The sequence below is a fragment of the Aspergillus pseudoviridinutans genome, assembly GCF_018340605.1.
Source record: "Aspergillus pseudoviridinutans IFM 55266 DNA, scaffold_1, whole genome shotgun sequence".
NCBI lineage: Eukaryota > Fungi > Ascomycota > Eurotiomycetes > Eurotiales > Aspergillaceae > Aspergillus > Aspergillus pseudoviridinutans.
This window is the reverse complement of record NW_025091281.1, coordinates 3489133-3515657: the sequence shown is the minus strand read 5'-3', so window position 1 is coordinate 3515657 and position 26525 is coordinate 3489133. Positions and strand designations below refer to the sequence as shown.

General features: G+C 50.3%; 11 protein-coding genes across 11 annotated transcripts; 6 read left to right on the top strand and 5 right to left on the bottom strand.

Moving 5' to 3' along the window:
• Positions 1–4569: 4569 nt before the first annotated feature.
• Asppvi_001225 (uncharacterized protein) lies at positions 4570–8145 on the top strand (the record flags this gene model as incomplete). Its single annotated transcript, XM_043297526.1, has 12 exons — positions 4570–4633; positions 4918–5052; positions 5324–6940; positions 7001–7088; positions 7146–7258; positions 7311–7358; positions 7420–7454; positions 7511–7599; positions 7656–7691; positions 7785–7838; positions 7892–8028; positions 8081–8145. The coding sequence occupies 12 exons, from the start codon at positions 4570–4572 to the stop codon at positions 8143–8145; spliced, it is 2481 nt and encodes an 826-aa protein (XP_043153461.1).
• A 284-nt stretch (positions 8146–8429) lies between these two features.
• Asppvi_001224 (uncharacterized protein) lies at positions 8430–8783 on the bottom strand (the record flags this gene model as incomplete). Its single annotated transcript, XM_043297525.1, has 2 exons — positions 8430–8602; positions 8678–8783. 2 exons carry the CDS (start codon positions 8781–8783, stop codon positions 8430–8432), a joined length of 279 nt encoding a protein of 92 aa, XP_043153460.1.
• Positions 8784–9518: 735 nt separating this feature from the next.
• On the bottom strand, positions 9519–10088 carry Asppvi_001223 (uncharacterized protein; the record flags this gene model as incomplete). The annotated part of the gene is made up of 2 exons (XM_043297524.1): positions 9519–9871; positions 9920–10088. 2 exons carry the CDS (start codon positions 10086–10088, stop codon positions 9519–9521), a joined length of 522 nt encoding a protein of 173 aa, XP_043153459.1.
• A 2054-nt stretch (positions 10089–12142) lies between these two features.
• Positions 12143–13514, bottom strand: Asppvi_001222 (4-hydroxyphenylpyruvate dioxygenase family protein; the record flags this gene model as incomplete). The annotated part of the gene is made up of 4 exons (XM_043297523.1): positions 12143–12277; positions 12334–12691; positions 12746–12805; positions 12856–13514. The coding sequence occupies 4 exons, from the start codon at positions 13512–13514 to the stop codon at positions 12143–12145; spliced, it is 1212 nt and encodes a 403-aa protein (XP_043153458.1).
• A 591-nt stretch (positions 13515–14105) lies between these two features.
• Positions 14106–14876, top strand: hmgX (the record flags this gene model as incomplete). The annotated part of the gene is made up of 1 exon (XM_043297522.1): positions 14106–14876. One exon carries the CDS (start codon positions 14106–14108, stop codon positions 14874–14876), a length of 771 nt encoding a protein of 256 aa, XP_043153457.1.
• A 274-nt stretch (positions 14877–15150) lies between these two features.
• hmgA (putative homogentisate 1,2-dioxygenase (HmgA)) lies at positions 15151–16655 on the bottom strand (the record flags this gene model as incomplete). The annotated part of the gene is made up of 4 exons (XM_043297521.1): positions 15151–15271; positions 15322–15972; positions 16026–16535; positions 16588–16655. 4 exons carry the CDS (start codon positions 16653–16655, stop codon positions 15151–15153), a joined length of 1350 nt encoding a protein of 449 aa, XP_043153456.1.
• Positions 16656–17150: 495 nt separating this feature from the next.
• On the top strand, positions 17151–18446 carry fahA (fumarylacetoacetate hydrolase FahA; the record flags this gene model as incomplete). Its single annotated transcript, XM_043297520.1, has 1 exon — positions 17151–18446. The coding sequence occupies one exon, from the start codon at positions 17151–17153 to the stop codon at positions 18444–18446; it is 1296 nt and encodes a 431-aa protein (XP_043153455.1).
• A 220-nt stretch (positions 18447–18666) lies between these two features.
• maiA (maleylacetoacetate isomerase MaiA) lies at positions 18667–19362 on the bottom strand (the record flags this gene model as incomplete). The annotated part of the gene is made up of 1 exon (XM_043297519.1): positions 18667–19362. One exon carries the CDS (start codon positions 19360–19362, stop codon positions 18667–18669), a length of 696 nt encoding a protein of 231 aa, XP_043153454.1.
• A 1086-nt stretch (positions 19363–20448) lies between these two features.
• Asppvi_001217 (putative C6 transcription factor) lies at positions 20449–23094 on the top strand (the record flags this gene model as incomplete). Its single annotated transcript, XM_043297518.1, has 4 exons — positions 20449–20668; positions 20747–21299; positions 21358–22274; positions 22337–23094. The coding sequence occupies 4 exons, from the start codon at positions 20449–20451 to the stop codon at positions 23092–23094; spliced, it is 2448 nt and encodes an 815-aa protein (XP_043153453.1).
• A 674-nt stretch (positions 23095–23768) lies between these two features.
• Positions 23769–24444, top strand: Asppvi_001216 (protein transporter TIM17; the record flags this gene model as incomplete). The annotated part of the gene is made up of 4 exons (XM_043297517.1): positions 23769–23837; positions 23897–24095; positions 24180–24334; positions 24403–24444. The coding sequence occupies 4 exons, from the start codon at positions 23769–23771 to the stop codon at positions 24442–24444; spliced, it is 465 nt and encodes a 154-aa protein (XP_043153452.1).
• Positions 24445–25142: 698 nt separating this feature from the next.
• Positions 25143–26522, top strand: Asppvi_001215 (isoaspartyl peptidase/L-asparaginase; the record flags this gene model as incomplete). The annotated part of the gene is made up of 1 exon (XM_043297516.1): positions 25143–26522. The coding sequence occupies one exon, from the start codon at positions 25143–25145 to the stop codon at positions 26520–26522; it is 1380 nt and encodes a 459-aa protein (XP_043153451.1).
• Positions 26523–26525: the final 3 nt, after the last annotated feature.

Below are 26525 nucleotides of genomic sequence, written 5' to 3'. Positions count from 1 at the left end.
CCAGGTCCCGGTCTAACCTCCGGGTTTCCACTGCAGAGGACCGTCAACTGTGACTGGACATTGAATGGTCGTATAGGCAGACAGAATCGGCAGCCTTCCAGAAAAGGTTAGCAGTAGAAGACTCTTCGTGAGCCGCTTGCTGTACGCTTTGTGTCATCGCTGTGGGTCAGATGTGGATCGATGGTCGACGGACAACGAGGATTTATAGAGATCTGTGTGGCTTCACCGGTACTGATTCGTTAATACAATGACAGCGTACGTAGGTGACAGAAGACTGTACAGCTGCGGCGTATACGCCGCGACACAGTTTGATATCTTGGTGGAGGTTGTGCTCAGGTTGCTTCCTGATTCGACGTTGCTTGCATCGAATCATGGTAGACTGGTGGAACTTGAAAGAATCTCGCGAATCAGGCTCGGTTTCAAGACGCACTGATTCAGGCACGGAGTAGTGTGCACCGACTTTGACTCTGACTGTGACAGCCAAGGAAAGGAATTAGTGTGCGTTCACGGAGTATTGCTACCCGATTCTGCGCTCGGCAAGCCGATAATTGCACCGGTAGAGCTTCATTCCGTCGGAGTCTTACCGACTCCTTGTTGATACTCCGTCTGCCAAGCAAGTTTTGTGTCGAATACTGCTACTATACAACAGGCACACTTAATTTCGAACGTGGGACCGACTTCTGGAGGATACCTTGTCCTTAGCCATTATATCACACAGGCTGGGGCCAATCCATAATGTTTCATGTATGCAAAACTGCGCCTCAAACAAAATGGAAAGCATAGGAAAGCTAGACAGTATCAAAACACAAAGTAGGATAGCAAGTGCGTGAAATGTTAGTTCACGCCTAACCAATTCGAGATTGTTGATCGACTCAATCACCGTCGGGAGTTAGAAGCCTCTAGACCTCGAAATGCCACTCAAATGCGAAATTTCTTCACTGGAATGGACCTATAATGCTTCATTTAATGCCTGAACACGGGCCAATCATGGCTTGCGATCGAGTTTTTTTGAAGCGGCGAATTCTTCACGGGACCGTTCTTTGGCCGGCTTCCAGGTTGGTAGGGCCCTTAACCTGATATCTCGGGATCATGCCGAGCTTTGGGCACTCACCGGTCGGGCTGGCCGACCATTCGATCTCAGCTGCTCTAAGAGGTACCTATCGGCTCCGCACGAATCCATTGTCGGTTTGTTGAAAGGGTCTAAGAAAATTTTTCCTTAAGCAGGGACGTCATAACCTGTGGTAGGTGTTCTAGATGGGCCGACGTTTCATCTTGAGGACGTCTTAGATCCTGTCAGAGAGGAAGGCCGCAGTGGACGTTAGAGGACACTAGTTAAGCTGGACACAGACTATGTACGAAGTGGTGTAAATTGCAACCCCGGTATTTGTCTGATATGCCAGCTTGGACCATCCTGTCAAATTAATTGAGGCGGCGAAAACACGTGAATCCAAGCTGTTTGATGCGGAAACCATACCGCCCTGAGTCGCCGCAAACTATGGACCGAATATGAGCCAACCAGCTGCCATGGTTACAAAATCGAAACAGCAGTTTGGACCATGCTTCGAGAAACCTTCTAGAAGAGGGGAAAAGGGTTCTGCAAACCCATGATTGGCGGAATAGGATGCTGTGCAACATTCTCGGAGAATTTGGAAGGTAACAATACGTATGGTATAGTTACATTACAGATCGTTCGAAAGAAGCTCCGCTCAGCTTCAATATATGCCTGGCTGGTGGGCCAATCAATGCCCAAGCACCTTTTGAATATTTAGAATACTGAATTGACGCCCGATAAGTAGCCAGAAAAGATGGATTGTTCTTCCTGACCGTGTTTCGTCGGTTTGAAGCCGTGGGTTTAGTTTATCTTGGACCTTGTCGGGTACAATTACGTTTGACGCGATGCTTTTGCACTACTGCACGTACTAGAGTATCCAAGGCTCTTACAGAGCGGGGAATTCGGGCTTCACTTTAAAATCGAGGGGGAGTTACAAGATACGTACGTGAATCGGAGCACTCTCCTCCTCACCGCTGGAGCTAACTTCCAAGGCATCGTGTTGATAGACTTCGACTAGAGCCTGTGGAACAATAATAGAAGGCTTTATTGTTGGATTGAACACTACCGTTACAACAGATATCTAAGCTTGACCACCGTACTTCAAAGTCGTGCTGAGAAGCATATGTAACTTTAGAGGACTGCTCCGTGCTCCGTCCTCCGTCCTCCGCGTTTGTACTCCGTACCGAGTAGAAGCTCAAGAGTTGAGACTACCTAGACAATTACTTTGATGTCAGTCCCGTGGTCGGAGTAATAACGGAAGAAACTCAGTCCCTCCGTTCCTCCAACGAGCTGTATTGCAGAACGAGCTCAAAAGGTAATCATGCCTTCATCCAAATATTGACCTCATTATTATTATTGTACGTGGACTTCAGATCTTATCCTCAACATCCCTAATGTTACAGGGCTCTGTACTTCGTAGTTGCACCGCAAAAATTTTTTCAGGTCCTGTGACTTGAAAGGTAACTGAGACGGGTCGTACTAGGTAAGTTCTTACCGCATTCGGGAGAGCTCCTGATTATTTTCGTCTAGTGGACCCAGGTTGCATTCCGATGTTTTCATCTCAGCTTACAGCGTATTTTGGAGGCGCGCGGGGAGGGGTCTAGAAGGCTTCTGATTTGGCGGGGAAGTTGGGATAATGCCTTAGTGAACTTTTGACGCGATCCTGGACGTTGAAATCCGAGTCAAAATTAATTGATGGCGTCCAGTTACATGGATTTTTAAGATTTAATAGATAATTATTACTGTTTATGTACATCATACAAGAACAGTTTGAGGGAAGATAGCAAGTATCAAGTCAAGGTAGGGAGCGACCATTCGGGATTACTCCAATTATTGCTTTTGATCTAGATCTCTAATTCCGGTGGGAAGATCATGGTGCGTTCAACCGTATGGTAATTTTGCGTCGTCAGGTTCTGTTTTGTATTCAAACATAAGATACAGTTACATACACTGGTACAAATTCATTACACTGCACCATCATCTTTCCAGTTGTCGAAGCTTCCGAAGGTTAGTCTCCCCTAGATACGATCAAAGTAGCATCATTACTATAAAAGTCCCTTTTCCAGTGTCCACCTGAAGCTCTGTGTGATATGACACATTGCACGGACAGAGCTAACTACAATGCACATGCGAGTCGGAGCTGCCGGTGCATGCAGTCAATGCTGATGCGCATGGGAAGGTCGCAAGAGGTGGCTCCTGATGATACGTAATGATGATATTCGTATCATCTGCCACAGTGTGAACTCATCGAGGCAGAACTTGCTCATGAAGGGTCACAGATATCATCCCGCCACAGGATAAGAGTTGGTGGGTGTTTATCCCACGGTAAAAAGACCCGGCCGTTGAGATTGAAGCATTGGTGAATTTGGCTTACTTTGAAGCTGGTTGTTGAGGATAGATTACAAGGCAATTGATTCGAGTACTTTCGACGCTTGTTCTGATTGACTTCAAGAACTAGTCGAGTCACCACCATTAATAAATTGCTATCGCTAAGTAACCAAGCAATTGTTTTGAGTCCTCCTCCATAGACCACAGCCTCCAGACACTGGTCTGCAACTAATCCTGGTTCGTGTTCAGACACCAGACAAGATCAAGGGGCGCGCCGAATAAACAGATTGACCACGTTGGCACCAAAAGGGGCCAACCCCTGGCGAAAGGTTCTGTGTAGAGTGATCCATCTTAGTGACTCAATCATAGTCAAGATGAGTCTTCGTCAGTCATCCCCGGACTCATTCGTCCCCACATCTTCAAAATATGAGGTCATCAATCACAGTTCGCTTGCGTCTCATCGTATCTTTAGGTCGACAAGGAGAAGTGGAGGCAGATGACACATTCCTGGAGAGGTTTAATACTTCTTATTATGATGCCTGAACCACATGGATGGTATTCCATCCAAGTTAATTTGCGTGTTGTCTTGACTGCGAGATTCGAAGAGAATCTGTAGATCTTACATCACGTGTCGCCTGACCGCCCTGGATTGGAAACGATCATCAGTCAGCATCGTCACATTTCTTGAAACTAACTACAACGACGAGGTATATTGCCATTTCTATTAGCAATATCGTGTTCTTGATGAGGATACGAGTCCTCATTCATCGCCTGATATTACTATTCCAGCTTTGACACTTTCTCACGTAAAGGCTGCAACATTCTAATCTATTGCATCGTTTGTCCTACAGTCCTACAGTACATTTCTTAGCCACCGTCGATCGCTCGGTCACCGGATCTCTGCGTTGGCAGGTTGATCACAATTCACAGTACTTCGCCCCTGTCCTAAGAGTCCTTGGATTGACTGTCTGACAAGTCATCATAGCCCTTTGCGCAAAGGTATCGTATTATGTGTATCATCTGCCGCGTGATCTGTTGAACATGTTGCTGCACTATCATTTCAACTAGCTAGAAATGGTTGTCAAGACACTCCTTAGATAGTAGACATGATAGTGCACCAACATGTTCAACAAGATCTCACTTGTCTGATTGAAGACTGCCTTGAGCTGTACTGACACCATATCGCTAGGATGGACTCCACTAGCGGTCTTGGAGCGCCTGATGGCTTGAATAGACATGCATCCTCTACCAATGGTAAGGCCCTTTATTTTCATATCCTGTACCTCAGACTGCAAGTCTCTCTCCTATCATGGAATCAACGGTCCCGCAGCAGGATTTGCTTTTTCTTTCTACGCAAGCTCAGCAGGCCTAGGTCTCTGTCGATCTACAAATGTTCCACGTCCGTTCTCACGCAGACCCTGCCTGTGTATTTTCTTTAAATCAGTACGCGCTGAAGGCGCTGCTTGGCCCCTTATCGGACCTTGCGGCCCGCAACCTTTTGATCACGCGCTTACCATGATACTCTTATTTTGACATAGGTCAACCACCGGCCACTGGCGCTGAGCTGGCGACTGCTCAGCCTCAAGGTTCTACAGTGTCCAGCCTGTCAGATGTTCCCAATCGACCAATCCCAAAGCAGAGAACTAAATGCCGCTTCTTCAGTTCCCAAAAGGGTGAGCCTTCGTTCCTGTTACATTCTGTGCTTATGCCTGCTGCCTTCGTTTGCCTGTGACTATTCGTTATCTTCAAGCTTGACTGTCTTCCCCCTGGGAGCTGTACTTAGAGCTATTGGCTCGTGTATTAGTTGTTCGGGGAACAGTTGCTTGTGGGACCGAAGAACAGATACGTCGAGGTTTCTGTAATATACTGTCTCCAGAGAAGAGGTTATCAGCTGACCTCGACTTCATTGCCGTTCATTTACCTTCTGTACTAACTTGCATGAAGGATGTCGCGCCGGCGATGCTTGCCCGTATATCCACGATTTGGCCGATTCTAAACGGAAGAGTGCACAGCCTGGGGCGCAAGTGCAGGCCAGCCCAGCCAATGAGGTCGAAGATTCCCAGAATTCTTTACAAGGTGTAGCTACCGATGTTAGAAGTCTCTCCATCAATCACACAAAGGAAGCCAGGGCCGTTCCTCAGGCAGGAGCCAAGTCAAGCTTCCACGCCAGCCAAAGGCCGATTTCTAAGGCCGAAAGCTCGAGCCCCAGGGAATTTCAGATCAACCAGGTGAGGCGAAGGTTTCATCCAAAGGAAACCACGGACGGCTCAGGAATATCCTTAACGATTGAAATGGCTCCTTCTGATCCCGATTTCCCATTCGAATTGGACAAGCTGCAATGCATCCTGTATGTGCCGCTGTCGTATCCCGGACAAGGAAGACCTACCTTAAAAGTAATCAACCCGGACATGGAAAGATCTTTCCAAGCCAATGTGGAGAGAGGATTTGATGATATTGTCGACAGTACATTGAGGACCGGTGGGCGAGGAACTCTGTTGAGTTGGATGAACAGTCTCGACCGGCATCTGGAGCGCTTGCTTACAACCACTGAAAGAGGGCCCACCCTCAAGTTCGTTCCTAATGTTGGCAGCAGGGAAGTACAGGAGCATCGAGCGCCAGAGCAGGTACGAGTATCGCACACTGATACGCCTGCAAGAGAACGAAAACCAGTACCAAGGCCAACGCCATCAGCCACGAATGTGTCTAGGGTCTACACCGCAGAGGGAAAAGCCCAGGCGGAGCGAAGAAGGGCAGTCGAGACAAAACAAATCGAGGCTCGGCTCGGTAGATTGCCCCTATTTCAGAAGTCTCGAGATGAATTGTCCTTCGTTATTCCCGTGCAACCCTCCAAGGTGGAACGGCTGCCCGTTTCACTTCGACCAATAAAGACAGTGAAGTTGCTGGTGCCTCGTCTATACCCCCTCGAGCCCAGTTCAATTGAGCTTCAGGGTGTAAGATCTCCCGAAGCCCAGTCTGTAGAGGTTGGCTTCTCGCAGTGGGTGAAGGCAAACGCTCAGCTTAACCTGATGTCCCAAATCAACTACTTGACAAGCAATATGCACACTCTTGCGACGACCGTCTTAGAATCGGCATCGGAACCGAAGCAAGAACCGACCACGAGCTCCGTGGATCTGCCAGAGCAGACTGCACCGTCTGGCTCAAACAATCCGATGTTTGAGATGGAGGACAAACCCCATATTCGTGTCATTCCACGGCCTCCAGAATGGGCTGCAGGAGGTAGTGATGAGGGCAGTGAGATCTCAGAATTCTCGACATCAGAAGACAGCTTCACAGATGAGGATGAGGACGACGAGGACGGCGGCGCTCCTGTTCCTGACATGCCGGCACCGACGGCTGAACGTGGTGTGGCCCTTTCCTTCCCCTACCTGGAGCTGTATGGGATTGAGCTCCTGGAGCTTGTAGGTCTCTACATCACAGTCAAGTGTGATCGTTGCAAAGAGCACTTGGACGTGAGAAATATACCGCAGGTCAAGGATAAAAGTGGTGTATTGGCTCCGAAAGTCGAGACGTGCAAGAAGTGCACCAACACAATGAGTCTTGGTAATGATGTCTCGTTTCGAAGCTTGAAAAAAGGTCCATACTAACCTGCCCTCTTGCCAGGCTTTCGGAGACAACTGATGCATGAGCACTCCACCCGCGCCGGATATCTGGATTTGGACGGCTGCACAGTTGTTGACCTTCTTCCTAGGTAAGAGCCACTTAAGTGTCTGCGAACTCCGATCGAATGCCTCTCACATCCTTGTAGTAGCTTTATCCCGACCTGCGCAGAATGCTCGACCACATTTCCCGGCCCTGGCGTCGTTGCAGTTCGCGGCGAGAGTGCAACAGCTTCCTGCCGTCAGTGCCATCGCAAAATGGGTAAGCACAGAGATTGTGAAATCCTGAGCGTTGACTAACCATTGGACATCAGTCTTCAAAATCCCCGAGGTCAAGTTCTTGATCGTAGGATCTGCTGCATGTGAGTTGTGACAAAGTTATTCTCCTCGGCAAACATGCGTTGACAACTTAACTTGCTCAAGTCTCCTCTCGTGATCGAGTTCCACAACGGAAGAAGGTATGTGCAATATATCTGGTCGCCGGAATCACAAAGTCTTACTTAGAAAACTTTAGCCCAAAGAGACTCTTGGTATAGTCGCTGGTCAGGAGCTACCTCGTCGAGGCCGATGTATGCACTACGGTAAAAGCTATCGGTGGTTCAGGTATTACCGTTTCTTGCAAGTGTTGGCCGTCTCTCATTCGCTTACTCTTTCAACAGGTTCAGCTGTTGCGCAAAGGTTTTCCCATGTGACAAGTACGTCAGCCTTTCCCAGAATAGCTGCTCGAGTCTGCCACAGCCATTAGTTGCAACTTTTCCTTCATGATGATACTCAACTAACGGATATAGGTGCCATGACGCAGCTACGGATCATCCAAACGAACATGCGAACCGCATGATCTGGTAAGTAAATGCACCATGGTCTTCGGAGCCCAACGCCTTCTCACAACTCCTAGTGGTTTCTGTTCAAGAGAACAAGTCTACCGACCCGAGAACTGTGGTATATGCCGTGCAGTCCTCGTTGGAAAGGCAGGAAGCGGTTTCTGGGAAGGTGGAAAGGGTACAAGGAACAAGGTTCTGATGAGCCGAAAGGGTATGTTCCCTGTTTATTGATGGTTTTTTCCCCCTCCGCTGACGAGCTTCAGATCCGCGAAAGTATAAACGCCTGGGAGCGACAAAACCAGGTGCTTCGAGCTCCTCGAAGAAATGATGGATTTGGCAGTCCAATGCTATCGTCTGCCTGCGCTTTGGAAAGCATTCTGGGAGTAATGCATTTTATTCAAGCGTATATAACTCACATCAACATGTTATGTAGCATCTTGCTGGGATGACTTTTGGGCCAGTGTAATAGAGTCCAATGGCTAACCGGGGGCTGACCTCCTGAGCTAGATAAAAGGCCGGAAATATGACCGTGATTCAACCCTTGATCTCCAGATACATTCTATCACGAAAGGCCTGTAATCGCACCCTCCCTCCCAACCGGCCTACGTGCCTCTAAAAAACCAATCCACCAAAGAACGCGCCGAACAGCGAAGTAGCCGGGGCAGCAGGGGAGCCAACGACCTGCACCGTCGGAGCGGCAGCAGCCTCAAAGGCGAGCTTCACGCTTGCAACCGCAACAAGCAGTTCCTCAAGTCGGGAGGAGTGGTCCAGAGGGCAGCGCGGACCTGGCGCTCCTCAGCCGCAGGCACCTGCATAAGCTGTCAGCAAATCCGCAGAAGAAGAGCACAATTCAAACGAACCATGGATATAATCCGAACGTATATTTGCAAGCTCGCTTGCCCTTGGCGCATGAGACACAGGCCCGCTGCCGCCACATTTGGCCTGTGAGTCGTAGTCCCAGCTCATTCTAAGTCGTCCGTTGATGCTTCGGCCAAAAGGGAGTCTATCAATATGTTGTCAGCTGGCCATCTGCTTTGTCGATGTTCTGGAACTAAGCCCTCAATAGCACCCTCAAAGTAAAAGATGCTCCGATAAATTGACTTAAAAGTGTTGAGACTCCGGATGAGTCACCCGGATTTTCGTAAAACCAAGTATGCGTGGATGCTTGTATGTCAAGGAAGATAGTTGTTTTTCTTATTAACTGTGCTCCGCTAGCAGTTACAAAGAGAAAGGTGTCTCATGACTGTTGACATACAACAGTATCCCCAGGACTAGAAAGGAAAAGAGAGAAAAAATAAAAGTATAGGCAGTAAAACAAATATCAATCATCTATTAAAAGGAACGGAGCTTAGCGAAGCCATGTAGGAATCGCATGTCATGCGGACTTTGGAAACCAAAACCAAGGACAGTTGCGGCAACACGCAGGAAGGTCATATAGATGCTGAACAGCCTCTGCGAAGGAAAAGATGAAAAAGCCATCAAGGAAGCATGTAAGACATGCAGCGATAAGGTCCTGTAGGTGAAGCAATGAGAGAGGTAAAAGCAACGCTATAGCAGAGTTGGAAGCGATTCTTTCGTTGCGTTGAGATCTGTGAGCGTCTGGGCGACGTACTTCCTTGCTTTGCCGGATAGTTTCCAATCGTCAACTCCTTTTGTGAATAATGCGGACCGATCATCATTATCTAAGCTGAAGTAGCCATTTTAGATCCATCTCAAGGCTTTTCTGGCGACATCGCTAAACAAGGAGTCCCTATCGTAACTCTTAGCTTTTGCCAGAGTTCGCTGTAAAGCCATTGCGAGCTTTCCCCATGGGTATGTAGTCGTGTCTTCGTCAATTTTGATTGCCGTAATACCTAGTTTCTGGAGAGAAGCCGGCCACGTCTTCTTATCACTGCTAACATCATCTGGGATGTTGTATTTCGCGAGTATGTCTTCATCCTGTGTTGGTAATCCTGCGGCGTCCCACGCGGAATGACGTTCAGCTACCCAATCTCTGTACTTTGAGAGATCTTTTGGAATGTCAATGCCTGTAGCTTTGGAGTCATCCTCTTCGTCTGACAATTCAAGTTAGAACCTCTTTCCTTTCGCGGCCGTGCTAGCACGTGTGACTGGCTTTGGTTTGACAAGCTCTTCAATAGCCTTATCAACCTTCTCAATGGCCGTGCGAAGTTCGGACGTGCGCTGTGGTATCCACGTAGGAAGTGGTGAACCTCGTGCTTTGTTCCATTGGGTTGGGATCAGAGGTCGAGGCTTCTCTGGGTTGTCAGACATTGTAATTTCGATATCGCCGAAGAAAAAGGTATCGAATTCGTTGTCATTTTCCATACGCCTTTGTTGTTTCTCTTACTTTCTAGCCTCAGCTGATATTTTCTTATTCTGGGACAACTCAACTAGCGCGACTTCCCATGCTCGTTGTTCGATGCGGAAATTCATCATCCATGGGTCTTTCCAAGAATCAGCAGCATTGCCTTCGCTTTCTACCTGATGTTAGCATGTGTTTGTGTTATTGTCAATCTTTGCGATGCGTACTCAAGCTTTAAATCGTTAAGATTGGTCCAAGCATGTTGCCCACATGCTGGACGTATCTTCCTTGTAGCCCTTTCTCGTTTCCAGTGACTCGATTCGTTCCCAGAGTGGACTCTTCCTCATTGAAGTCGGTACGTTCGGCTAGCAGGTTTAGACTCAAACCGGACCTGGTGGTCCGGCCTACTTGGTTGATCAGCCATGGGTGATGCGGATAAGTGAGAATCGGTCAAATTGTACAGGATGCGATATCGAGGTATCCGGCAGCAGATGTCATGGCATCCTTTTGTGGACGAGCGATTAGTGGCGACCGTTCTTGACAAAGCAGTATTGACTTGAGTCCCGATCTCATTCCCGGTAGTGAGATGATCCCTCAGGATCAGCTGTTTTACGCCGGGCTAACTCAAAGGTGAGCCATGTGTCCTCAGTGACTTCTGAGTGAGAATAAATCCCTAGTGGCTGGGACTGTTTTCTGGCAGATTCGCAAAACCAGAACATCCGAATTTTCGAAGGTTGCAGGGGCCATTTCCAAAGATAGAGAGAGCAGGGTTCGAGGCCCAGGCCGCGCAAACTCCTGATCCTATTGAACAGAGAGCGCACCTGGGCCCGATATCTCGAGCGAAGTCCTTCAGAGGACAACCCGATTCGTGTCGACCCTGTAGACGGATATGCTGGGTTTTGAGGGTGATTTGCCCTTGTCCTCAGCTCTATCGCGATGATCCAGGAAATCTTGGTGCCTTGACATAAATATGTCTGTCCCGCGAGATCATGAGATGACTGAAAGTTCCCGGAAGTTCAAGTCACAGTTAGAGCGTGCTGATTGAAAATGGTTCACTGAATCGTACCGACCGATTGTTGAAGTTTGGGAGAATAGCTGCTTCTCTGGTATCCAAGCAACCGTCTCGGATGCCATGCGACCTAGTGGCAACTGCTGCCTGGATCACTTTGAACTTCCTGCTGTTGAAGAACTGTCCATGCATCGTGTGGTGCTCTTCGCTGATGCAGCCACTGAATGCTGTGCATGGATGTTAGCCATTACTTTCCGGCCAAAACGCCGCGTCGCGAGCGTGGATGAGTGCGACAAAAAAAAGAGAAAGCACTGCGAAGTGATTGCCTTGTACTAGATGCGACTTGATTGTGCTTAACCAGTTCTGACACCCGGAAGGTCAGCGAAGCTTTCATCAGACACCATGTTCGTTCGGAAGTGAATAGAAGCCAGTGACATCGGTGGTCGTCCATGTAACTGGCACGGTGCATTTGCAGATTCTCTGCTTATGTACTGACATAGTCGGAAGTATGGTCGTTGGAGCTGCCTCCGGCTCTGTATCCCTAACAATACTGTCAGGAACGTTGGTAAGTGCATAGTGAGGACCCCAGAGGACGGAGCGGATGCTAACAAGGGTTGACCAAGTCATCTCCAATTCAACAGAAGATAGGTGAGGACAGCGTCATTTTTGTGTGCTGTCCTCCGTGTAGCTGATGACAGGAGGAGTCAAGAAAGATTTGTAGGAGGAAAGCTCCAGGTCTTATAGCTTGAAAGGGGTACACTAGGGGTGAATGATATTGAGGCTCTCAATCTAGCAGTGAATGATTCCTTGGACATATCTGTCGGTGAAGAGGACTAGATCAAACGGTCTACAAACGACAGCGGGAAGGATTGCAAGGACTATTGCATATTCTGTCGAACATTGAAAGAACTAACGCCTGTTTCATTTTATAACAAACGCTACATATGATGCAAAGCTACATGCCTGGTATCCAACAGAAATCAAAGGTACGAGTGAACGGGAAAACAAAAGTCATTATACAAGGTTGCCACGGAGGGCCTGTTCCCGTTCAATGGCCTCAAAGAGCGATTTGAAGTTGCCGGCGCCAAAGCCGGAGAAGTTGTGTCTCTGAATGATTTCAATGAAGACGGTGGGACGGTCCATCAAGTGCTGTTCTCTATTAGCGTGACTGACTAGGGCTGTCTATGCAACGGGAAGTGACATACCTTGGTAAACAGCTGCAGCAGATATCCGCCCTCATCAAAGTCAATGAGGATGTCCAGGCTGCGAATTGTCTCAAAGTCCTCGTGGAGAGTCAGGCCGGCTTTCTTCAGCCGCACCTTTATGTCTTCGTAGTATGTGTCTGGAACCTTGATGAATTCAACACCGCGAGCCTTGAGGTTGGTAATATCTCGGATGATGTCGTCGGTGAGAAGAGCAATGTGTTGAACGCCTGCGCCGTTGTAGAAGTCGACGTATTCTTCGATCTGGGACTGCTTCTTGCCCTTGGCAGGTTCGTTGATGGGCATCTTCACCACCTCGTTCGGCGAAGCCATCACAATACTCTTGAGAGCGGAGTATTCTCTGGAGGTTGCGTTAGTCTCCTGCTGTAATGTCTTGTTGACAAATAATACTCACGTGCAGATTTGCTTGTCGTCAACGGACCAGAAACGATGGAAACCGAGAGCCTTCTCATAGCTGGTAACAGTCAGTAACAGGACTATTTATGGCTGAAGCGGGCCACTTACTATTCGCAAACTTTGTCCATTTCATCCCAATCTTGGTTTCCGACGCAGTGGTCAATCCGATTCAAGTGCACACCAGGCAGCAGTTGAGAGATCGGGTCCTCTGCCCCGGTTTCCACGCGATAGCCTGGCAGAAATATACCGTGGTACGAGCCCCTCTCCAGCAAGGTGTGCGTGGTCTCGCCATAAGTCTGGATAGTCGCCACTCGCACCTGTCCGTCGGCATCCTCAAGGGTCCGAGGGTGAGAAACAACCTTGGCACCGTTGTTCGTCGCAGCATAAAACACGGAATCCACTGAGTCGACCTCAAAAGCAACGTCCTTGACCCCGTCGCCGTGCTTCTCGAGATGAGCATGGATATCCTTGAGCAGTTCCTGCTCTTCAGGCGGGAAGCGGTCGATGTGATCCAGAGACCGGAGAGGCGAACTAAGGATGAAGGTGATGTCGCCGTTGCGAATGACGTGGGAGCAGACGCTGCGGCATCCTGTCTCGAGACCGCGGTAGGCGACGCGCTTGAAGCCCATGCGGGTAATGTAGTACGAGGCAGCTTGCTTTGCGTTGCCTACGTACCAGTGGACATGGTCATACCCTCTGTAGCTGGCAAGGCTTGAGGAAACCCGGTCGGTGGGTGGAGGGCTCGTAGAGATAGCCGTGGGAGCCATGTTGAAGTCAAGTGGGAAGAGATGATAAGTTGCTCTTGTCAAGTAAGAGATTAGCCTGCGATATATGAGCTATTAGAGAGGCTTTTGGATCTCGATCTAGGCTGTTGAGCTTGAACCATCCTCATGACCGGACGAGCCATATCTCTTATAAGGTGAACCAAACATCCGGGCACGGATAAAAGCCACATCTCCCATTGTTCAAACCTCTCTGAAGTTTCCGTGCTTAATCATGATGGCAACGATAGTCCGGGATCCATTCACAATGTTCCCTCAACCAAACGGACGAACCCTTTTTTGGCTGTAGTCGGCTGTGGGCGGGTGTTTAGATGAGATACCCGGGCGGACGCGGGTATTTGCACAAATATCCGCCCATGGTGGCGATCAGATGGACGGCATCAAAGAGCCGAGAGTATAACTAATCACATCGATAAATAATTTGTAATATCAGTCGATGAGCTCATACTCAAGGCCGAAGACTGTCCACTGATTAATGCTCAACCTTCTGGAATAATTGCTTTGTTCGTCGAACAGCGATCCGTCACACTACCTCATCATCCATCTCTCAGCTGCGATATCAGAACATTAAACAAGATGGCCACAGGCACTACAATCCAAGCCAGTCGGCCGTCCCTCACATCCAACGACTCTGCAGTCCTACAAGCTCTCTTTGACGCTGAATCATCCCCTTCCTCGGCCGTCACAATTGACCCATCGCTCCCCGCATTCCCAGAATACCTCCACATCTCAGCGAGCGACCACGAGTCTCTCAAAGCCCACGAGCTGAACATCATCCGCAACCTCCAATCCGACAATGTCTCAATGGACACCATCAGCTCCGCCATCAGTGACCTCGACGCCCTAATCACCGAGCACCCGACTTACCCATCCGCCTACGTGAACAGAGCCCAGGCCCTGCGCCTACACATGGAAAAGACGTCAGAGACATCGACAGACCCAGACGAAGCTATCTTCTCCCCGGGTAACACTGAACCAGCCTCGCGCCTCTTCTCCGATCTAGGGAAGGCGATCTCGCTCTGCACACCCAGGTCACCTGCTGATCCGGTTTCGACGGTTCAGGCGCGCATCCTGGCGGACTCGCATACGCATCGCGGGTATCTGTTGCTCAAGGCTGCGAGGTTGAAGAAGAATTCAGATGGTAGTGAGATGGTAGGCGGGCCGGATAAGTTGCGGGAGATGGGGCCCGATCAACTGGAGGAGATGGCGAGTAGGGATTTCTTTTTCGGAGGGAGGTATGGGAACAAGGTTGCCCAGCAATTGGCTGTGCAGACGAATCCGTACGCGAAGATGTGTGGAGCGATTGTTAAGGAGGCGTTGAGGAAGGAGGTTGAGCAGTCTATTTGATGACTTGAATTTTATAATGCATTTGTAAATATACCATTATCTGTATTCTGGCGCCACAATTCATGATTCCGATTTGGGCTCTGCAACATTGAAAAATTGTTTGGCAGCTTATAGCGTCTTTTATCCAGTAGAGTTTTAAGGATTACCGGTAAGTGCTGAAAATGAGCTTTTCATTTTAGCTGAGTTGCGCTGGCTGATCAAAGAAAGACAAATGGTATATAGTCAATTTTACAAGAAACACAATAGCGGCAGCACATAAGTTTTTATCTTCCTATTAGGCCTTGTTAGGGTTCTTGAAGTGCCTCTTCAGTGGACGCCAGCTGTGCTCGTTGTATTGTTCCTGCACTTTCTGGCAGGTTTTGAGACCCCACTCGGACACACCAACCATGAGACAGCTAAACAGATGGTCAGCATTTGAGCCTGTCAATGTCTTATAGATACATACCTCTCGAACATGAATGCCATGCTTCCATCGCCAACCTTCTGAGGTTTCAGCTCAGCATTGCTGGCACCTTCGAAAGCGTCCGCGTCGGGACCATGAGCACTCATGACGTTGTGTAAGCTGGCGCCTGCAGGCTGAAAACCGCCGCCTGTCTTCGCATCGTAATTGCCGCAGATCAGTCCCATGAATTCAGACATTGTGTTCCGGTGATACCATGGAGGACGGAAGGTGTTCTCTGCCACCAGCCAGCGAGGCGGGAATATCACGAAATCAGCAATAGCCGTACCCGCATGGTCTGATGGTCCGGTAAGGACGGTGAAGATTGAGGGGTCGGGGTGATCAAAGGAAATGGAGCCGATGGTGTTGAACCGACCAAGGTCGTACTTGTAAGGGTAATAGTTGCCGTGCCAGGCGACGACATCAAAGGGAGTGTGGTCCTGGCGCGCGGAAAAGAGGGTGTTGTTGAACTTGCTGTAAAGCCGCCACTCGGTCGGTTCTTCCTCATCCTCGAATGAGGCGACAGGGGCTTGGAAATCGCGCGCATTGGCAAGGCAGTTGGAACCGATGGGCCCCAGCTCCGGTAGCTGGTAGTGGCCTTGGTAAAGTTCACAAATGTATCCTCTCACGGGGCCCGCTGGAAGAGTGACTCGGTATCTATACCACTGTCAGTGATTGATGCTAGTATGGTAGGACAAGAAATGACATACCTGACACCACGAGGGATCACGCAAATCTCCTTAGGGCGAACCATGAGTCTTCCCAGCTCCGTCTGGATGTCCAGCACACCATGCTGAGGGACAATCAAAAAGTCACCGTCCGCCGAGTAAAAGGCCTCCTTTCCCATATCCTTCCCAGCAGCATACAAAATAATACCCAGACCGTGCTTTAACGTGGGATCTCCGGAGCCAGCAACAAGGTGCAGACCGTGAACCCAGTCCACCGTCTCATCCAAGTCAAATGGATCCCATCTTAGCTGGTTGGGGATATGATGTAGCTTGTGCGTCTCTGTAGTCATGCTGGTGTGATAGGAGTCGGCATCTTCGGCCTTGAAGTTCTCATGCGCAGCTGCAGGGAGGATTCTGTAGACCCAGGTCTGCTTGTTCTCATGCCTCGGAGCAGTAAAAGCGGTCCCAGACAGCTTCTCGGCGTAAAGTCCGTAGGGTGCCTTCTGAGGGGAGTTCTGCCCTACCGGCAGGGCGCCTTCGACGGCTTCCGTCCTAGAGGCTCAGTCAGCTCCGAGAATTCGACGCAAATGATTTTCGCCCATACTCATGATAGGAGTCGAAGCCAGTCTGGTATGAGTAAGGATCGGGATGTGAGAACTTTGAGACAGGCATGATGTCGGACACCTGCAAATTTACAGACACGTGAGCTCAGTAGCAGGAAGTATACTACGATAAGTCCAACTGAGAGGGACTAGCGGGCCTTCTTAAGAACTGAGTAATTCGTGAGCATGAACATGCAACAAGCCGTCAAGACCAGCCGCGGCCATCATCGCGGGCATTCTCGTCCGCAGAGCTGATGAGGTGATGGGGCCATCTAGACTGCGGGGTGGGTAGAACAGCGGAATTGGTGACGGAGGGGAAGACGTCAACAACAGCCGGCGATAAGCGGGCGACGCGGGTTGTTTCCGCAGTGTCTCCACGGAATCGTCCATGGAGGGGGATCAATAGGAGTCCCAGCTATGAGGGGCAGACAGGAGTTGAAAAATAATTTGGTTTTAATATCGTTGTCTCGCTCTGGATAATCTCCAGCAAGCCATTTGAAAATTCTTTGATCACTTTGTTCTCCCTGTTGATACCCACTTTCCCCGCTCTACCGTCCTCATCATAATGGCTTCGTGGCTCTCGATTCCCAAGAACTCGCCTTTTTCTCTGGCGAATATTCCATTCGGTATCATCTCCTCTGCAAAGGTCACATCTCCTGTGGCAGCAGTTGCCATCGGTGATTATGCGCTGAACCTGAGCGCCTTCGCCTCGTCGGGCGGTTTCTCGCAGCTCCCCGTCATTCAGTCCCATCTCAGTGTATTCAGCCAGCCCACTCTGAACGCGTTTGCAGCGCTCGGCCGTCCCGTGCACCGTCAAGTGCGTGAATATATTCAGAGCATCTTCCGTGCCGATACGCCATTCCCCCAGATTCTCAAGGACAATTCCGCCCTGCAGCAGGAGGCGCTTTTGCCCTTGTCAGAGGTGACCAACCATCTCCCCATGCACATTGGCGACTACACCGACTTCTACGCGGGGCTCAATCATGCTTACAACATCGGTGTCCTCTTTCGCGGTCCTGAGAACGCTCTGCAGCCCAATTACAAGCACCTCCCTGTTGGATATCACGGGCGTGCCTCTTCAGTCGTGACTTCGGGCACCCCCATCCGCCGTCCCAATGGCCAGATCCTGGCTAACCCCGCCGCTACCCCCAAAGTGCCGACCTTTTCACCATGTAAGAGATTGGATATCGAATTGGAACTTGCCGCTTTTGTCAGCAAGAGCAATGAGCTGGGCCAGCCCGTTTCTATTGATGAGGCCGAGGACCATATTTTCGGCGTCGTGTTGATGAACGACTGGTCGGCCCGTGACATTCAGGCTTGGGAGTATGTCCCTCTGGGGCCGTTCAACGCGAAGAACTTTGCCACCACCATCACACCCTGGGTGGTCTTACTCGATGCTTTGGAGCCCTTCCGCGCGGCCGGTCTGGAGCCCGGCAACCGGGAATCGCTGCTGCCCTACCTGCGCGAGAAGCGCGAACTTAATGCCTACGACATTCCTCTTGAGGTTGAAATTACCAACGCTGGTGGAAAGCCTACTTTGATCACTCGCACCAACGCCAACAACCTGTTGTTCTCGTTCCCTCAGATGCTGGCGCACCACACCATCACAGGTTGCAATATGAACACTGGCGATCTGCTTGGCAGTGGTACCATTTCTGGCAAGGAGAATCAGACTCAGGGCAGTCTTCTCGAGCAGACCAACGGCAAGAACCCTCTGAAGCTGGCTGATGGCTCGGAGCGATTATTCTTGGAGGATGGAGACACTGTCGTCCTGCGCGGCATGGCGGGTACGGAAGAAAACTACGTTGGCTTTGGCGACTGTGTCGGCACAATTCTTCCGGCCCTCAAGTTGGACTTCTAAGCTGTTCATGACCATGGAGTTTTTCATTTTATCTTATCCCCAAAAGGATGCTTCCTATGAGCAAGCTATGAGTATGAAATTGAGATAAACCGTCAATATGACTTTTTTCCTCATCTTGAGACTATCACAACTATAGAGTAGTCCACTGCGCTGAAGAGTCGATATTCATGTCCAAACGTGCACACACCGAAGTTTTGGCCCGCAGTCTCTTCAATTTTCCTCAGGACGAACTTACTCGAAACTCCTCCGGCGTATCAGGCTGCGTCCTCCAATGCGCCCTCTTCACCGCATCTTCCTCCTCCAGCCGCTGTGCAACCCGATAGATCGTAGGAAAGTCCTCCACCTTCACCCCCGCCCTCTCAGCACCCCACACCGCAGGAAGCAGACACACATCCGCCATGGTAATGCTATCGCCCACGCTGAAAAGCCCCGCACTCTTTGCCGCGATGGCCTCGTACGCACGGAAACCATCCTCGATCAGATCCTTCGACCACGCGGCCCGGTCCACGCCGAAGGGGGCCACCCGTTTCAGAATCCGGAGATTGGTGACGGGCTGGACGTCGCAGGACATGATGTACACGAGGCTGCGGACGACCGCTCGGGCCTCTGGTTCGGAGGCTGGTGGGAGGAGGGCGTGGGATGATGCTGGGCTGATTTCTTCAAGGTACTCGAGCGCTGCGAGTGATTGCGTGATGGTCACGGGGTCTTTGGAGGGGTATTCCACGATCAGGGTGGGGACTGTGCCGGAGGGATTGAGCGCGGTGTTTTCTGGGGAGGATTGCTCGCCTTTGAGGAGGTTGACGGCTATTGGGGTGTAAGGGATGGATTTGAGGTTGAGGGCGATGCGGAGTCTGGCTGAGCAGGAGGAGCGGAAATAGGTATACAGGGTGACTTTGGGAGGGGTTGAGTCTGCCATAGTGACTGTGGGATGCCGAAGACGATGTTACTTTGGATTATGAGAGGAGAAGTTCTTGGTAGGTCGAGGCAATGAGCTTTACATGTATGTTTCTTGATCGTTTACATACGGAGGTGCGGAGGACATTACCGTGGGGTATAAAGAACACATTTCTATGCATACACATTACATAAGAGCGGATACTTTGTATTATCGTACTTGGTAGGTATGACATAGTGTGAAGTGAAATCTATCCCTCTTAGTATCCTCTGAGTAGACGCAAACGGTTTATTGCTTCCAATAATGGCCTTGATGTTGCATAGAATAGGGTCCCAGGCGGAATACTTCCGCCGCTACAAACATCMGAAACTGGCGCTCAAATTTCCGCGCATTTCCGAGGTTATTCGACATGTGGACCTTAGCTCTATCTGGAGCTAAACAGTAAACGTACGGACCATAGGAGCTGCAGAATTATTGAGAAAGGACCCTCTTGGTGCCTCACTCGATAGCACTAGCACTGCGTTGAATATAAGAGCATGAGTCACATGCTCCAGGTGAAGATGGTTCCAGTATCAAGTTACTTAGACATGCCCCTCGTGGAATATGCGCGGGTACGAAGCATTGAGTCTTAATGTTCTTGAATGATACTATCTAGATATTATTCTAACATTAACTTACGCCGTGAGTAATCAAGGACAGGAACTAGATATGCCTCGGAAAGCTTGCAGTGACAAGTGGCCCACAGCGAAGTAAAATCACCAGAATATTCCGAAAAATAAGCTTGAGGTGCCTCTGTCACTCTTCAATTTGCTTCAGGAACAATAATCTCATCCTAGAAATAGCATCATTGTTGATGGTTGTTTGTTGATGATGAACCACTGCCGGATGTTTCGTTGCTCCGGGTGCGGAAACTATCGGCTATTTCGAAATTCCCGTTTCTTGTTCCTTTTTGCATCTTGATGCAATGTCTCATTTTCAGCTTACCCAATCCGAAGGCCCAGTTTTCAAAGCTCCCTACCGCGCGTTCCTAGCAGCATTGTCTACCGCATTACAGATTGACTTAATTACCATGATGTGATTGGTCACACGAATAAGCTGGTACTAGTCATGGAGATCCGGAGGCCCTCCCGACACGGAAACCATCCCGACCGAACTTATCAACGGACCTACAAGGCCTGTATATCCTGCCGGCAACGGAAGGCTAAGTGTGATCTGGGAACGGGCCCGGACGGTCTTCCTCTTGGTCCCCCTTGTGCGAAATGTCGCCGTGAACAGAAGCCGTGTGTGTTCGACGAGAAGAGGGCCTGGGAGCGGGTGAAGAAGCGAGGTCAGTACCGGGCCAGGTTCACGCAGCTTACGTTTCTATGAGCTGTCTTTCAGACTCAGACTCACAGCTAAGATACAGGGCGATCAGAAGATGAAACTGCATCTCCTTCAAGGACACAGCCCAGGTTGACCAGCGTGGCCCCACACAACATAGTTGCTACAGGTGAAGCGACCGTGCCAGCGCCTGTTCAGGGCCCGAGTCCCGTAAGCCATGGCGCCAGTCGTGCAGATGGGGCAGAAAGCTCACACCGGTCATATGATGATGATGCCCGATCAAACAGGACTCAATCTACATCGAATCTGGCCAACTCGATGATGCGCACTGTCGTCTCAAGTGGAAATGATGCCCTCAACATTCTTTTTGAGGCCGCCAATGCACAAAGTCAGGAAGACAGTGTGATAGAATCCGACTCTCTGCCTGATAATGAGCAGCCTCCAGCAGGTCATCCTGTCACTCATGAAGGTCCTTCGAAGCAAACAGAACTCACTGTTCCCCCAGAAGTGTTGAAAAAAGCCATGCGTCCGGTCGAGCTCTCACATGTATCGAAGGACGTTCTGAGTGTTTGGGAGGCATGCCGATTCGTCAGGATGGGCTGGTTCACGGCTAGAGAAGCTGTGACGTTTATTGATCTGTTCGTGACCCTTATACAAATTCAATGTTGAATACTGCTGACGATAGAATGGTCATAGCTTTTTTAAAAACATGTCTGTACTATCTCCAGTATTGACAGACTTCTATGCCGATCATAACAACCACCGTTGGTTGATCGCACAGGACCCTGTTCTCTGCTGTACAATCCTGATGATATCGTCCCGATACCATGTACTCCCTGGTGCTGGCGGCCAGTCGCGGAATTTCTTTATTCACCACAGACTCTGGCAACACTGCCAGCAGCTGGTGACGAGACTCATGTTTGGGCAAGAGCTTTGTTCGCAGCCGAAGATTCGGAACATAGGCACAATAGAAGCGCTCCTGCTCATGTCAGACTGGCATCCACGCTCGCTCCACTTTCCTCCAGAAAGTGATGGATGGGATTCTGAGCTGGTTACCATAGACACGGACACCACAGAATACGGAGATGAAGGCACCACCTCATCAGCAAAGCGATGGGCAAAAGACATGAGCGAGCCTGCTAAACGATCTGACCAGATGTCATGGATGCTTCTGGGGTCCGCATTATCTCTCGCGCATGAGTTGGGCATCTACGAGACCGGAGATAAAGCACGCGATGCTTTTGTCGCCTACGAACGGTTCATGACAAAGGATCAGATGCGCCTGCGCCGACAGCGGGCGCAACGGTTGTTGTATGTATATATCAATCAGTTAGCGTGGCGGATAGGATGCGTATCGCTCATGCCGCAAGGCTTGAGCCATTCCATCCTCAATCGACAGACGTCTAGAGAATTAAGCCAATATGGGGAAGAATGGCTCACATTCATGGACTCATGGATGGACCTGACGAAACTCGCCAAATCTGTCACGGACATGTTCTTTCCTTCTGTTGCTTTCGCACGACAGCAGCTTCAGAGTGGACGATATATTGACCTGCTGGACCATTTTCGGCCACTACTTGACAAGTGGAAGGAGCGATATCTCCAGCCGCAATGTAAGTTAACCAGATTTTGATGTTTGGGTCTCGTGAAGAAATACAACTGACTTCAGCTGAAGTGCATGACAAACCCTTCTATGACGATATCTTCATCGAATACCACTTTGTCCGTGTCTATACACACTCTGTTGGAATGCAGGCTGTAGTTGAACGTGCGATCGCAGATGGAAACGCAGACGAGGAAGAAGTTCGTCCGATGAACATCGACCCCATTGACTACGAATACATCCAAGAAGTCATAGATGGATGCTGCCAGATACTGGAAAAGGTCACACAGCTTGCTGACATCGGGGCACTACGGTTCTCACCAGTTCGGATATTCGTCAGGATTACAAGCGCATCCATATTCCTGATGAAAGCAGTCAGCCTGGGAACGCGTCAAGCAAAGCTTCGCGAGTCACTGGATGTCCTAGAGAGAACAATACAAGCGTTGAGGTCAAATGCCTTGGACGACATCCACCTAAGCACACGCTACGCTACTTTGCTGGAGACCCATGTGTCGCGCTTGCGACGAAATTTAGTCGCCTCATCTAAGCGTCTCAAAAGACGGCGGGGGTCAACGACACGGCACTCAATGGCGCCTCCATCATACGCAAGTGCCACAAGTGACGAGAATGCCCCACTGATAATGAATGCTCCAGTTCCCCAGAATATGTCAGATATGGGGTTCACACCGTCACTGAATGACATCGCTGCTGATGACTGGCTGTCTCTTCCATTCGACCCATCCATGGCGCCATTCAGTATTAGCAGCGGGGGCCAATTCCCAGCATATGAAGGCGGTGCCTTGAATTTCATATGGAATCTCCCCTCTTAGGCATTGTTATCGCCGACATTCTTGTATATATTCTCTTGTTGATCTTATACCCCAATTGCTGCTAGATAAATTTCTACGAGGACTCGGATAATCGGGATGCCAAATAAAGGCTTCGAGCTTATCTTGGCTGTAATGAAAATTTTTCTTTGCTAGCCAACCCTGCATGATCAAACAAACTCATCATTTGCCGCAGATGCGAAAACCTTGACGCAAAAGGCGCGTAGAAAATAAGACGGAGTGGCAAAGCCAGTTAGCTTTTTCCCTTTTGCAGCAGTCGGGCTGCCCCGGGTTATCTGCACGTGACCTTCCTCCCAGTCCGAAAGTCACGTTTTCCCGGCGAAAAAAAGCCAAAAGAACCTGTTGCGCTCCGCAAAGCTTCTCCATTGTCCACTTTTCGTCCCCGGCCATATAAGCAGCTCTTCAACTGCTGTTTCCACTACTTCGAAGCAATATCTAACTGTTTTATATTGCCGTCGACCTATACAAACTATCAACCATCGCCCCACCGCGACACACTCGAAACAGTCGACGGCGGCTTTTGACGGAGTGACGCTTCACCAGGCCATCGAGGTTACTCAGTCAAAGTAATCTATTGAGACGCCTGGCTACTTGATACATTCGATTATTAGCCTTTTCCTTTCACTGTTCTCTTTTTCCTTGCTTCCTATTTCACAATGGATCACTCGAGAGATCCCTGTCCCTGGGTCGCCCTGAGCGATTTCGGTGGTGCTTTCTGCATGGGTGTACGTACTCAAGTACTCCGCCGCGAAGAAACGAAAACTAATTCGATTTTTTGACTTAGGCTATTGGTGGTGCGGTTTGGCACGGTGTGAAGGGTTTCAGAAACAGCCCCTACGGCGAGCGACGGATAGGTGCTATCACAGCCATTAAGGCTCGAGCGCCCGTCCTCGGTGGTAACTTTGGTGTCTGGGGTGGTCTCTTCTCAACATTCGATTGCGCAATTAAGGGTATTCGGAAGAAGGAGGATCCTTACAATGCTAGTACGTTGACGTCCTCATTCTACATGACAAACTGGCGATCCGGCACACTTGGATTACATATTCTAACCGTCTTCTTCTCTGCAGTTATTGCTGGTTTCTTCACTGGTGGTGCCCTGGCTGTTCGTGGTGGTGTCAAGGCCGCCAGGAACTCTGCCATCATGTGCGCTGTTTTCCTGGCCGTCATTGAGGGTGTTGGTATTGGGTTCCAGAGGATGATGGCGGACAACACAAAACTAGAGGTATGAAGTCTTGCATTTGCCGCTTTTTACTTTGTTTATGACTGTGGCTGACATCGATGGTTTAATAGCTCCCTCCCCCTCCTCCGTCTTCCGAAAAGGCCATCGCATAAATCACCTAATGTCTTACCGTCGCAGCTACAATTCTTCCTCCGCTGTCAGCCGAATTCCCATCTATGTCCTATATTATTACGTATCTCTCTTCTCAGGTGTTGGGTCTGGTCATTTCATCTTCAACGAGGCATGGCATAGAGGTTTTTTGCTTTCGTATTGTGCTTCTAGTCCAACTTTTGACTGTCTCTGAGCACTGGATTTGCCGGCGATGATGGGTTGTATACTTCTGCAATCCTTGTGTTTTCTATTGCTTAGCTCGGAGGCGAAAAGAAGAGCTCTCTGCACAGGTCCCTGAGATTTGTTGGGCACATCCACTTCTTGTACATTAACATGCAGATAAACAGGTCTAATCTGACTTCTCAGCACACATTGATTGTCCTATCTTATCTTTTGCAGCTGGCGTGGCCAGAATCACTCATGTTTGGAGATGGCGGAGGCAAACTCACTTTTGCAGAGGGGTAAGGCCTATGGTGTTTGGCCGCCGATCAGCCCATGACACAACAACCTGTCATTATCATCTTGATTGCAGGTTTTCTCGATCAAAGAATCTATCTGGTTGGTGAAGATTTTCATTTGTCTAATTGGCTATTTCAGCTTCTTTTTGAATTGTGGTGTTTACTACCTGAAGCTAGTTTCGTCATATGCAGACAGCTTCAATCAACCGCTCTGTGAGCCCCGACCAGCGAAGCAAGCGACCATGCCCGACTCCATTCCAGCCACCTTCAAGCCTGCCCTCATCCTGCACGGCGGTGCCGGCAATATCCAGCGCTCGACGCTCCCTCCCGACCTCTACGCTCAATACCATGCCTCCCTCCTCTCCTACCTCCGCTCAACGAAAGATCTCCTCAACAGCGGCGCCAGCGCCCTAGACGCGGCCGTCCACGCCGTCTCACTCCTGGAAGACGACGAGCTCTTCAACTGCGGGCGCGGCAGCGTATTCACCTCGGCAGGAACAATCGAAATGGAAGCCTCCGTAATGGTCACAACCGTCAACAATTCCACCCATGACGAGACACCAGGCTCCATCAAACGAGGTGCAGGCGTGATGGGGCTAAGAAACGTCCGGCACCCGATCCAGCTCGCGAAGGAATGCCTCCTCCGCACGGGCTACGACGCGAACGGCGACCCAACCGGCGATGGGGGGAACATGCATGCGCAGCTCGTGGCGCCGTACGTGGAGGAGCTCGCTCGGGCGTGGGCGCTGGAGTTCAAGCCGGACGGGTGGTTCTGGACCAAGAGGCGGTGGGAGCAACATCGGCGCGGGCTGAAGGGGGAGGATGAGCCCGTTTCCATGAGCCAGGGGACGGTCGGGTGCGTGTGTCTCGACCAGTGGGGGAATCTGGCTGTTGCGACGAGTACGGGCGGGATGACGAATAAGCTTCCCGGGCGGATTGGGGATACGCCGACGCTCGGGGCTGGGTTTTGGGCTGAGGCGTGGGAGGAGGTGTTGCGCGAGAGCGAGGGCGAAGGAATGGTATACCAGTCCTCGTTAAACCCGCACGATGCGGAGGATGTTGCTTCTGGAGCTGCGGGCATTAGGCGCATTGTAGCCGATTGTATCCCGCCGGTTGTGAACAGATTACTGTGGCCGGATACGCGGTTACCCAGTCTGGAGCACCGCTACGAGAAGCAGGCACTTCTTGAGCGGGAATCTACGCCGCGGCGTGTCAGACGACGAGCCGTTGCGCTCTCAGGGACCGGAAACGGTGACTCCTTCCTCCGCGTCGCGGCGGCCCGCACCGCCTGTGCTATGCTTCGATACTCTCAGTCATCGGTTCCTCGTACTCTCGCGGAAGCTGTCAGTGCTGTTGCCGGCCCCGATGGAGAACTTGAGCGTTCCGCGGGCCGGAGATGGGGCAAGACTGGGGAAGGCGAGGGGGGTATCATTGGGATCGAGGCCGAGACGGTGTTGGATGCTACTGGCGCCGGTTTGCTCGGGGAGCAGAAGAAGGTGCTAAATCGGGGCAAGGTGGTGTTTGATTTCAATTGTGGAGGGATGTGGCGAGCGTGGGTGGAGGAAGATGCTACTGGGAAGGACGTTGAGAGGGTAATGGTTTTCAAGGAGGAATACCGGTAGCTG